Here is a 12,953-nt window from a genome sequence, read left to right as displayed (position 1 = left end):
CCCTTTCATTAATTTATTCATGTAAGGAGCTTTAGACACGTGAATCACACAGTACAGAAAGCTTTGCTCTCAACTATAATTCACAATGTGAACTTTCCGGTGGCTGAGCTGTACAGAAATGAGATTCTTCTGAGACTTTGAAAACAGTAGAGGATAACCACAATGTTCTTGATTGCATTGCTTATCTCACAGCAACGGGTTATAGTCCCACAGCTCCACATTGCAGAGCATTTACTGAATCCATAATAGTTTAGTGTTCATGAAAGCTAATGTAGTAGATGAAAACAAATGAAATTGGATTGTGCTTAAGGCAGCTGAAAGGCACACCTGAATTTTTTATGTGGATATCAAAACTGAATCTATTGGACGTAATCATTAAAACTTTTCTGTTACTTTTGAAGAAAGAAATTCATGTCCACTAAAACTCCTTTTGTACTGGTAGGTGTTTTGACTCTTTTCCTATTGCAATTGAATCTTTAAGAAGAACACACACTTTCACACTGGTGACAGCTCCATTGAATAAAACACAACAATCAGATATTTTCATGAGAATTATCTCTGGAATTTTTGTTCCTTGCCATTGGAAGCAATAAATATTCAACAGAAAAAAAATACAGGGAAAAATTTTGTCCTCAGTGATAAGGCCTAGAACACATGACATGTGGAAAATTTCCCTGAAGCATTTTTATGATGAGTGGAAGCTAATATTCTTTTAGGCACCTGACAAGGAAAGTATTATTTTCTTGGTGATCCTGGTTTCAAGTAACAATAGCAACATAGTTAATACTTTTATAAACAAAACACTTCATAGGGTAATGACATTGCAGGAAAAGTAACTCAAGTGGAAGTTAAATGTTTTACACATGGACAGAGGGTGAGTATAAGAATGTATCTCCTACTTCAAGATTCATTCTTTTTTTCTTTTTTCAAAAGGATCTACTATATGTTGGGCATTGAACACCTTCTCAAAAAGTTAACTATCTCTAGTAAAGGAAACTATGGTGAGAGACCTCACTGTGTGAGTAGGCCTGGGAAGTAGTAGATTCAAGACTTCACTGAACACAGGGAGCAATACTTGGAAAAGTACTTACTTAGGAGTTAAAACACTTAAGTAATATTTCTGTTAGTGCCACAGATTAATAGAGTAACTTTGGGCTAATCACCTCTCATCCTTAAGCCTCATTTTTCTTATCTTTAAAAATAAAGAGTCAAATTATATTATCCTTCAGGTCCTTTTGGCTCTAAGATTCTAATCAATGTAACAGAGCTTTTACCTTGAAATCAGTTCATCTTTGTATTATACTGTACTTTATTTCTTGGAGACTCACTACCTGAGAATTCAATTTAAGTCTTCATTTTACTATGGCCTATAAAGACATTTTTAAAGACCCAGTAGATTCCAGTTGTCAACTTTCCCAGATGTCATCATAAGTTCTAGTCAGGAAGCATTTATTGTCCACTTATGTGTACAGGGTAGATGAATTAGAGATGTAGTAGCAATCATTTAATTAATCAGAGAAACATGCAAGAATGTAACAAACCACAGATCTTGCTGAGAGCATAACTATGGTTTAGCTGAGTTTTGTTGGAATGCTCTGTATTTTTTTGTCTTGGCTTCATCCATCATCTTGACTCTGGGATCTGAAAAAAATATGAAAATATATTTGTCTTTATTAAGTTGCTCAGCATGGCAATATTATTTAGAAATATTTCTTTTTTAAAGAGTCTCGTGTTTTTTTGTTTTTTTAAAGATTTTATTTATTTATCTCTAGAGAGAGAAGGGAGGGGGGAGAGAGAAAGAGAGAGAGAGAGAGAGAAACATCAATGTGTGGTTGCTGGGGGTCATGGCCTGCAACTCAGGAATGTACCCTGGCTGGGAATCGAACCTGCGACACTTTGGTTTGCAGCCCGCGTTCAATCCACTGAGCTATGCCAGCCAGGGCAAGAGTCTCATGTTTTTAATATAACAAATAATTGATAGATGAGTACTATAAAAGTAAAAAGGTTATTCTCATATTCCTCTAGGCAATTAAATATAATTCATTGTAAAAACTAGTGCTTAACAGCAAAAAAAAAAAACCTGCAATAATCTATTGAAAACTGCAATAATCTGTTGAAAATACTTAGCTTACTTAAATGAGAAAAAAAGAAAGGCAAATAAGATAAGGTCCTAACTTTTTTTCTAATTTTTCTCAAAAGTGTTTACCACTAACAAGGCCAATTTTAATTCAAGACAATTATTTTAGTTTTCCACACTGAATAGTTAGATAGGCTTTTATGATCTGTAGTTCTTGGCCATTTCCCCTCTGTTGAATTAAAGCTGTTATTCCCCTAAACAATCAGATAAAGATCAATAATATTGAGATTAAAGTCCTCAATATTATTATATTAACATCATATATTAATTTTCAATTGTATGCAGGCCTAAAGCTGGTGTTTAATGTGTCTATTTTTTTCCTCCATAGGCATTTATGTCCATGTTCCAGATCCTTACCCAGGAAGGATGGGTGGATGTAATGGACCAAACTCTAAATGCTGTGGGACACATGTGGGCACCTGTGGTTGCCATCTATTTCATTCTCTATCATCTTTTTGCCACTCTGGTGAGTTTAGCACTTCTTTCAATTATGTATTAGAATTCATAATGGGATGAGCATCAACAGGTTTTTGGCTTACTCTGAGTCTCTGAATGAGAGCCAGTGTAGAGTAGTCTGGTTGGATGAGGTCCCTTCCATATTTGATTTCTGTGAATAAATGACCTTGAGGAATGAGATTTCAAATGTAAATAAGAAGTTGTCTCCATTAGGAATAAGTGTTTTCATGAAGGCAAACAAGACAAAATAGGAATCTCTCATTTACATACCAATTTAAACATCTCTAATCATTCACAGTCTAGATGACCTAAGGATGAAACCAGAACTACATCATCATCGTCATCATCATCATCATTATTATTACTATTAATCTTGTAGAGACACTCTCTTCAACTTCACTTCATCTTCTTCACAGCTGTAATTAAATTGAAGATAGACACTGGAGACCTCAGGGTATAGTCAGTTAAATGTAAATAGTGTTTTTACATTTAGTGTTTTTACATTTAGTGTTTTTACAAATAGTGTAAATAGTGCTCAGTGTTTTTGTGCTATGTGTTATGGAAAGAAAGAGATAGGGAAAAATTAAACCACACAGCAGTACATATTTTAAAAGCACAATAAAAAATGAATACCAAATCCAAGAAAAAAATGACTTCTGTCACACAGAGTAGTCTCTTCCATGTATTTTTATTAAAAAGAAAAATATTATGAAATGTGGCCTATGGCATACTAAGGGATGTAACTCTCAGGTCTGTCTAGTGTGAAATGTACACCTTTATGTAATAAATTGGTGCATGTTTAAGAAGCAAACTTAAGCTCTACTCTTATGTTAAAAACACAGTTTAGGACCCGAAATGTTACCATTTACTAGGAACACATTAAATTAAAGCAACTGCTACTACTATTGAAAGGCAAAATATTTCACAATTTTATTAATAATATTTGGAATAACCAAGTTATGTAACACTGCTGCTTTACAGATGATGAAACTGAGGCTCAGAAGAGTTAAACTAATTTGCCCAATGTCATACAGAGTGTAAATGTTAGAGTTAGAATGTCCTTAGGTCTGCCTGTTTTCATATGATCTTGCTACTACTTATTGCTACTTCCCTAGATTCAGAAACTTACTATGGTCACTGAACACATCTACATCAAATCAAACCTCTTCTGAAGTTAGTAAAATAAAGCAAATTGCATATGAGCTCTTAAATCCCTTCCAATTTTAAATATCTATGAATCAAGAAAGTGCTTGAGAAACTAGATATTATGTTAGGTTGCATTTGCTATAAGCAAAGGTTTTCAAAACTAAGACATGTTCATCAAAAAGTATATGGAAGATGCATTGTTATGTGGTATAAAGTCTTGGATTCAAACAGGAGAACCACAAAGAAATAATTTTGGCATTCTTTATGAGGTAACTTTTAAAATATTCACAAAAGGAAGGAACATTGAGTAGTGGGAATGAAGACCTGGCTTCCAGAAGCAAATCTGACTGTGCTGGTATTCATAGAACACTTGGTCCTGAGGTCTTTGATACTCCCTTCCAGGACCTTTAAGTCTGTATCTGTCATTCGTTTACTCATCCATCATTTACTCACTCACTCATGAATTCAGCTGATGTTCATTAGGCACCTACTGTTTGTTTACATTCCTTTAAAGCTATGGAATAGCTTGGAGAGTATTGATCATGAGTTAAGTGCAGGATAGATATGATTTAAAAAATGGAGGTATGGGAATAATCTATTTAATTTTTTTTCCTATTAAAAGAATATAGTTGTTTGCTAACCTCATTGTAGATTCTTTACATGCAGATATAGATTTGATCCTTAGGTCAGAGACTCACATGTTATGAAAGCAGAAAGAAAAACTATCTAGCCAGAAAACTATTTAGCAAAGCAAATGTTTTTCAAGTGAACTACAGGGATTGCTAATATAATAAAATACTATATTAAATCTGGTACCCAGACTTCTTGGGTAGTCTAAGTTTTCCTTATTGGGCCAAAAATATGGCAATGATTATGGAATGCTAGAGCACTTCCAAAGATTCCTGAGATTCACCTGAACCCTTAAGAATCCAGAACACAGCTTGCAAACTCATTTCTAATTCCATTTCTTCATTCTACTAATTTAACTTTCTGCTCAAAACACTTATTACAACTTGATTGTTATTTTCAAAAGGTAGACTTTTAGTTAAAACTGAAAATTGAAGTTGTTTGTTCTTTTACTCATAATATTTTTTTCAAATCTGTAAAGCAATTCAGAATTAAAAGGTCAATGAGGGAGGTCTAGTAAACATGGTAGAGTACAAGAGTGTGGAGTTGGAGTTCAAAATTTAGATACAGGTTCTGTCACTACGTGTGACTTGGAAGAATCAAACAACTTTCCTGATTTCTATGTCATTTTATATCTGAAATTGAGGGTAATAATGCCCCACACCTAGTGCCTAAGTTTGCCATCACCAAGTGAGTTGAGTTTGTATTTTGGGGGACATTTTATCCATGAAACAAGCAGATGATCATAGCTATCACCAACACTGAGTTCCTTTAAGTAAGATGGTGTGCACTTAAAATTGTATGTTAATACATGCTAAAATGTTGTTATGTTACTTTAGATGGTTTTAATTTATAGATATCAAGTATTGTTAATCAGTTTAAAATATTATTTATGATTCTTCCTGAAACAAGTTTTTCTCTTCCTTCCTCTTTTTTCCCCACACAATGGAGACAATTACTGTAATAAATTTGATATGAATCTGTCTTCCTGTTTTAAATCATATTTTACTAAATTTAACATACTATCAACTACAAGAGGACTCATGTAATATTAACAAAAAACAACTAAACTAAAAATAAAGATAAGTTATATCCAATTTCAGAGCTTTTAAAATATGAAAATAAATATGCATGTTAAAAATCAATGAAATAAGCCCTGACTGGCGTAGCTCAGTGGATTGAGTGCAGGCTGTGAACCAAAGTGTCGCAGGTTTGATTCCCAGACAGGGTACATGCCTGGGTTGCAGGCCATGACCCCCAGCAACCGCACATTGCTGTTGGTGCCTCCCTTCCTTTTCTCTTCATCTCCCTCCCTTCCCTCTCTAAAAATAAATAAATAAAATCTTTTTAAAAAATCAATGAAATACAGTAGTTTCGCATATATATGTATACATATCCATTTAAAATATTTAGTGTTTTTAATTTAAGGTTATTATCTACAAACATTTTATATCACTCATTTTTAACATTAACATTGACTTTCAGTTCGAGAAGCACTGCTGTAGTGCGCTGATGACCACCTCTAGTGGAGATGACTGGTGGACACAGTTCTCTGCCATGATAACCACACACTGTTCTGGGACCACATTATATTTGATCATGTGTTTCCCTCTTTGCAAGTCATTAGTAGCAGCAATTTTCAGAATAAGTAGTATCAAGTTCTACATAATTTTAAGTTTTTCACTAAATATTGTTTCTGAAATCTTTTTATCTTAATATACATAAAACTCATTTGGTGTGTGTAGTCAATTCATTTATTCAAATGAAATATGACTGAATATGCCATGTTTGTTTATCAGTTTCCTTTGCAGTGAATATTTAGGTTGTTTTATAATGTATATAATGTTTTATAATACATTTGTACTTTGTGTCCACTTGTATGAAAGTTTCTCTAGTATAGCCCTGGCTGGTATAGCTCAGTGGATTGGGTGCTGTCTGTAACCCAAAGGTTGCTGATTCAATTCCTAGTCAGGGTACATGCCCAGGTTGTGGGGCCAGGTTCCCAGTGGGGGAAACACAAGAGGTAACCACGCATTGATGTTTCTCTCCCTCTCCTTCTCTTCCCTTCCCCTCTCTCTAAAAAAGGAATAAATAAAATATTTTATTTAAAAAAAAAGAAAGTTATTCTAGTATATATGGCAGAAAGTAGAATACTGAATACTGCCCAAATGGAACACAAGTCTGAAAGCATGTGCCAAATCTAATCCATAGGCTTTATCTATATAACCTGTGAACTAAGACTAGTTTGTGCATTTTCAAATGGTTGACTACCTATATAATATCCTCACTATTGTCTTTTGGCCCTCAAAGCCTAAAATACTTACTCTCTGTACCTTTCATTTGCAGACTTCTGCTCTTTAAGCAAGGTGTACTAACTTATCTTCTCAAGTGTAATGATTGAGACTCTGTGTGCTTTCATTCTCACTTATGGTTGACATTGTTAGACTTTTAAGATTTTGACAATCTAGTGAGTTGAATGGTGGGATTACTTTTTCTTGACTTGCATATTTGCATTTCCATAATTATTAATAAAGGAGCACTTCTTCATGTATTGATTGGCCATCTTCTCTGTTACTCACCCCAAAATATGCTTTACCTCTTTTTCTAAAATTTGTTTTGTCTTTTTTTTAAATTCATTTGTTAGAGTAATACATATTTTATGGATATTAATCCCTTGACTACTCTATAAAAGTCCTTTCTTAGGCAGTATTTTGTTATTCCAATTTATGGTATATTTTGACATTATTTTTTTTCTAAAGACTTGTAGATATTTAGTTGACAAAATAGTAAAGATTGCCCTGGATGATGTAGCTCACTGGATTGAGTTCAGGCTGTGAACCAAAGGGTCACCAGTTCAATTCCCAGTCAGGGCACACACCTAGGTTGTGGGCCAGTTCCCCAGGATGGGGCTCACAAGAGGCAACCATGCACTGATGTTTCTCTTCCTCCCTCCTTCCTTTCCCTGTCTCTAAAAATAAATAAAATCTTTTTTTTAAAAGTAAAGATAGCTACCACACACACTCTTCAACTGATTTCTACCTATAAACAATAATATGTATGGGAATAAAGCGGTACATTTTCTGCCTTCCTGCTAAAATAGAAAAAGGATAAGATTTACCTTGTACATTTTAGGTGTCTCTTTTGTTCTTTTTTTTTCTTTTTTACTACCCCCCACCACAGCTATCCTCATCTCCCTCCCCGGATTCCACACCCCCTTGCTATTGGCCATATGTCCTCTATAAACCCTTCACCCTTTCCCCCCACATTATCCCTTCTCACCTCCCCTCTGCTTACTGTCAGTTTCTTCTTAATATCAATATCTCTGGTTATATTTTGCTTGCTTGTTTGTTTTGTTGATTAGGTTCCACTTAAAGGTGAGATCATATGGTATTTGTCTTTCACCACCTGGTTTATTGCACTTAGCATAATGCTCTCCAGTTCCATCCATGCTGTTGCAAAGGGTAGGAGCTCCTTTCTTTCTGCTGTGTAGAAGTCCATCGTGTAAATGTACCAGAGTTTTTTGATCCATTCATTTACTGATGGGTACTGATGGGCACCCAGGTTGCTTCCAATGCTTGGCTATTTAAAATTGTGCTGCTATGAACACTAGGGTCCATAGGTTCTTTTGGATTGGTGTTTCAGGGTTCTTAGGATATAATCCTAGCAGTGGAATTTCTGGGTCAAAAGGCAGCTCTATTTTCAGTTTTCTGAGGGAATTCCGTACTGTTTTCCATAGTGGCTGCACCAGTCTAGATTCCCACCAACAGTCAACCAGGATTCCCTTTTCTCTACATCCTCTCCAATATTTGCTGTTTGTTGATTCATTTATGATGGCCATTCTGACTGGTGTGAAGTGGTATCTCATTTTAGTTTTAATTTGCATCTCTCTGATGGCTAGCGATATTGAGCATGTTTTCATATGTCTCTGGACCCTCTGTATGTCCTTCTTGGAGAAGTGTCTATTAAAGTCTTTTGCCCATATTTTAACTGGGTTTTTGTCTTCCTGGAATGTCTCAGCCACTCTCCCAAGAGGAGAGTGCCCTGATCCTTGCCTTGACAAGCTTTCATTGCTTTTCTGGGCATATTACATGATGGTCCTCATTCACTATGCACAGGTTCGCTTTAGGTGGTTATCTTTTACAGAAAACAAAGAAGAGGATGCTGCTAATCACATCACAGAAGAAGGATATTTGCAAATGCAAAGGGAAAAGTGGTTGAACTGGTTACACTTATCCTTGGAAGGTTTAGCATGGATTTTAGGAAGTTACTTTAAAGATATGCAGTAAACATTTGCTGCCTCAATTCAGGGGTGAGGGAGTTTTAGCAAAAAAACAAGTCTCAAAGCAGTCTAGGTACAATGTAGGCCTGATTCCCCATGGGAGAACCTATCCATGGGCATGGGTCCTGTCCATCAGACCTCGCTTTCCAGTGGACTTCTGAGTGGGAACTGGGCCCATGCCATGCAGAACAGTCTTCTATATAGATGCTTTATTTTTCTTGTTGCTCTATCAAATGAGATTTTTTTCCTGTTTTCTGTTTCTGATGTTTCATTGTTGATATACAAAAAGGACTTTGATTTCCAAATACTGACTTTGTATCCTGCTGTTTTGCCAAATTCACTTATTAGGTTGAATAGTTTTTTTGGTGGAGCCTATAGGATTTTCTATGTACACTATCACATCAACTGTGAACAATGACAGTTTTGCTTTCTCCCTACCAATGCAGATGCCTTTTATTTCTTTTTCTTTTCTGATTGCTGTGGCTAGGCCCTGCAGTACTGTGTTTAATAGGAGTGGTTACAGTGGGCATCCTTGTCTTGTTTCTGATCTTAGTGGGAAAGCTCTAAGTTTTTGCCCATTGAGTATGATGTTGGCTGTAGGTCTCTCATATATGGCCACTATTATGTTGATGAGTGCTCCCTCTATTCACACTTTACTGAGTGTTTTATCATAAGTGCGTGCTGTAACTTATCAAATGCTTTTTCTCATCTATTGATATGAATATGTGTTTTTGTCTTTCATTTTGTCTATGTGATGTATTATGTTTATTGATTTGTGAATATTGAACCATCCTTGCATCCTTGGAATGGATCCCACTTGGTCATGGTGTATGATCTTTTCAATGTATTGCTGGATGTGGCTTGCCAGTATTTTGTTGAGGATTTTAGTGTCTATGTTCATCAGCAATATTGGCCTGTAATTTTGTTTCTTTGTTGTGTCTTTATTTGGCTATGGGATGAGGATGGTGCTGGGTCCATGAAAAGAGTTTGGGAATCTTCTGTCTTCTTGGAATTTTTGGACTGGTGTGTAAAGTATAAGGGCTAGCTCTTCCTTAAATGTTTTGTAAAATTCTCCTGTGAAACTGGCCAGACCAGGGCTTTTGTGTGCCAGGAGTTTTTTTATTACTGCTTTAATTTTGTCAGCTGTTATCAGTCAGTTCACGATTTTTGCTTCATCTTCATTGAGTTTTGGAAGATTATATTTTTCTAGAAATTTGCCCATTTCACCTAGGTTTTCAAATTTCTTGGCATAGTTCTTCACAGTAATTTCTTACAATCTTCTGTATTTCTGTGGTGTCAGTTGTAATCTCTCCTTTTTCATTTCCAATTGTGTTTATTTGGGTCCTCTCTCTTTTTTTCTTGATGAGTCTGCTTAAAGACTTGTTGATTTTGTTTATCTTTTCAAGGAACCAGGTCCTAGACTTATTGATCCTTAGAATTGTGCTTTTAGTCTCTATGTCATTTAATTCTGCTCTGATCTTGATTATTTTCCTTCCTTTGGCTACCTCTGGGCTGTCAGTGTTGTTCCTCCAGTTCTTGCAGATGCAGGATTTGGTTATTTATTTGAAATATTTCTATCTTTTTTTAGGTAGTTCCTTATTGCTATGCTCTTCCTTCTCAGGACTGCCTTTGCTTTGTCCCATAAGTTTTGGGTTGTTGTGAGTTCATTTTCATTTGTTTCCAGCAACTTTTTGAATTCTTCCTTGATCTCATTCTTAACCCATTCATTGTTTAATGCCATGCTATTCAGTCTCTGTAAGTTTCAGTGTTTTTTAATTTTTTCCTTGAGGTTGGTTTCTGATTTCAAGCCCTTATGGTTTGAGAAAATGCTTGATATGATTTCAGTTTTCTTGACTTTGTTGAGGCTTGTTTTGTGTCCTACCAGGTGGTATATCTTTTAAAATGTCCATGGCATTTGAAAAGAATGTGTATTTTGCTTCTTTAGGATGAAAGGCTCTATATATATCCATTAAGTTCATTTGATCTAGGGCATTGTTCAATGCCACAGTATCTTTGTTGATATTTTGTTTGGAAGATCTATCCACTTTTGAGAGTGGGGTGTTCAAATCTCCTACTATACTAATGTTGTTGTCCACATCTTTGTTGAAGTCCTCCAAGATTTTCCTAATGTATTTGGGTGCTCCTATGTTGGGTGCATATGTTTATAATGTTTATGTGTTCTTAATGGATTCTTCCCTTCCATTTTTGAAGTGACCTCTGGGTCTCTTTTTATGGCCTATGTTTTGAAGTCTATTTTGTCTGATATGAGTATTGCTACCCCGGATTTCCTTTCCTGTCCATTTGCTTGGAATATTTATCTTCAACTTTTCACTTTCAGTCTATGTAGGTCTTTTGTTCTGAGGTGGGTCTCTTGTAGGCAGCAAATGTGTGGGTCATGCTTTCTTATCCATTTAGATATTCTATGTCTTTTGATTGGATCATTAATCCATTAAATTTTCAGGGTTTGTTGATAGGTATTCATTCCTTTTTCCCTCTTTGTTCCTGTGTTCCTCTCTCTTTCACTCTTTCCTTTCTCTTCTTATAGTAGTCCTTTTAATAAATCTTGTGGTGCTGGTTTGGTGGAGATGGATTCTTTCAGCCTTCTTTTGTCTGGAAAAATCTTTATTTCACCTTCCATTTTAATTGAGAGCCTCACTAGGTAGATTAATCTTGGTTACAGACTTTTGTTTTCCATTACTTGGAATATCTCTTGCCATTGTCTCCTGGATTGGAGTGTTTCCATTGAGAAATCAGCTGCTAGTCTTATCAGATTCCCTTTGTATGTTACTTCTTGTTTCTCCCTTGCTGCTTTTAAGATTCTCTCTTTGTTTTTAATACTTGGCATTTTAAATCTGATATATCTTATATTTGGGCTCTTTGGGTTTATCTTGATTGGGACCATCTGTGCTTCCCGAACTTGCATGGTTTTTCCTCTCTCCATGTTCAGAAAGTTTTCTGCCATTATTTTATCAAACAGGTTTTCTGTCTCATGTTCCTTTTCTTCTCCTTCTGATATTTCTATGATTTGAATGTTGTTGCAGTTCATGTTATCTTGGAGTTCCCTTAAGCTATCTTCATATTTTGGTGGGTCTTTTTTTCATGCAGTTGCTGTGCCTGAGTGTTCCTTTCCACCTTGTCTTACAGCTCACTAATTAGGTCCTCTGCTTCATCCAGCCTATTTGTAATTCCTTCTAGTGTATTTTTTATTTCTGAAATTTTATTGTTCATTTCTTCCTTGTTTCTGTTTATACTTTCTATTTCCTTTTTCATACTGTTGTTCTCACTCAGTTTCTTGTAGTTATCTATGAGTTAGTTGAGCATTCTTATAACCATTATTTTGAATTCTGTATCTGATAGTTTACTTACTTCCATTTCATTTAGCTCTTTTAGTGGGGAGTCTTCCACTCCTTTTGATTATGGGTTCATTTTTGTCTCCCCATTTTAGGTGACTCTTTTTGTTTGTTTCTGTGCTTCCTTATGTTTCACCTTGCTAGCTGTCCTTGTAGGGTAAACTTCTATGGTAGGAATTCTGTGGGATTCAGTGGTATGGTCTCTTTGATCTCCTTGTCTGGATGCTCTAGGTTTGCCCTTTCTTCTGTTTGTGTGGACTCTCTTATTGTACTTGGGGTTTTACCTTTTGGTTGTTCCTTCGTTGATGGGTTCTCTCCTCCAACAGGTATACTAATGTTCACAGCTCCCACCTAATCTTGTATGTGATCAGTGGCAGGGGGTAGACAAAGTGGATTAAGACAGAGGGAGAGTATTCTATTTAATGTACCAACAAGTAGAGAAGAGACAGGAGATCCTTTGGATAAGTATAGCATTAACCATGATATTTCACCCAACTAGCCACTTTTTATAAAATGTGAAAAAGATAAGACTCTTGCTAGAGGAGGGGAGGATTGTGAGCCTAATCCAGAAAACAGAGTTCTCATTCAAGGTTAGATGATGAGGTACACTAAGAGTAAAGGATAGAAAGTAGGCATAGTGTGCAAGAGAATAGAGGTAACCACAACAATAATAAAATGACTTGGGCTAAGATCAAGGAGGGATGCTGCATAGTACATACACTTTTACAGAATGACAATTATTTACAATAGTACTGGAACAACAATAATATGACAAGAAATATATGATTTGGATAAAAAGAATAGAAAGTACATGATCAAGAGAAGTGTATTATTAGAACACAAGTGAAGTGAAAGAAGGAAAATTAAAATATAATCTGATAGAGTGAATAAAGAAAACCAGTCAAACAGTGCAATTAAACAGAGAAATAAAACGATGAAAACTAAACAGAAAGAAGAG

The 12,953-nt window shown here is 35.5% G+C and overlaps 1 protein-coding gene across 3 annotated transcripts in view; it reads left to right on the top strand.

Annotated features, from left to right (window-relative positions):
- Nucleotides 1–12,953, top strand: part of NALCN (sodium leak channel, non-selective) — a 364,598-nt gene that overhangs the window by 202,913 nt on the left and 148,732 nt on the right. For all 3 annotated transcript variants that reach the window (XR_006783694.1, XM_045821795.1, XM_045821794.1), the window contains exon 14: nucleotides 2,466–2,603. Coding sequence is in view for 2 of the 3 variants with exons in the window: in XM_045821795.1 (XP_045677751.1) it covers nucleotides 2,466–2,603 (138 nt within the window). In the remaining variant the exon portion in view is untranslated. The remainder of the gene's footprint in view (nucleotides 1–2,465; nucleotides 2,604–12,953) is intronic.

This window comes from Phyllostomus hastatus, unplaced genomic scaffold (assembly GCF_019186645.2).
Source record: "Phyllostomus hastatus isolate PE091 unplaced genomic scaffold, TTU_PhHast_1.1 phas_scaffold_46, whole genome shotgun sequence".
In the NCBI taxonomy this organism is placed as follows: domain Eukaryota; kingdom Metazoa; phylum Chordata; class Mammalia; order Chiroptera; family Phyllostomidae; genus Phyllostomus; species Phyllostomus hastatus.
Note: the sequence above shows the minus strand (reverse complement) of the source record. Positions and strands in the feature narration are given on the sequence as shown.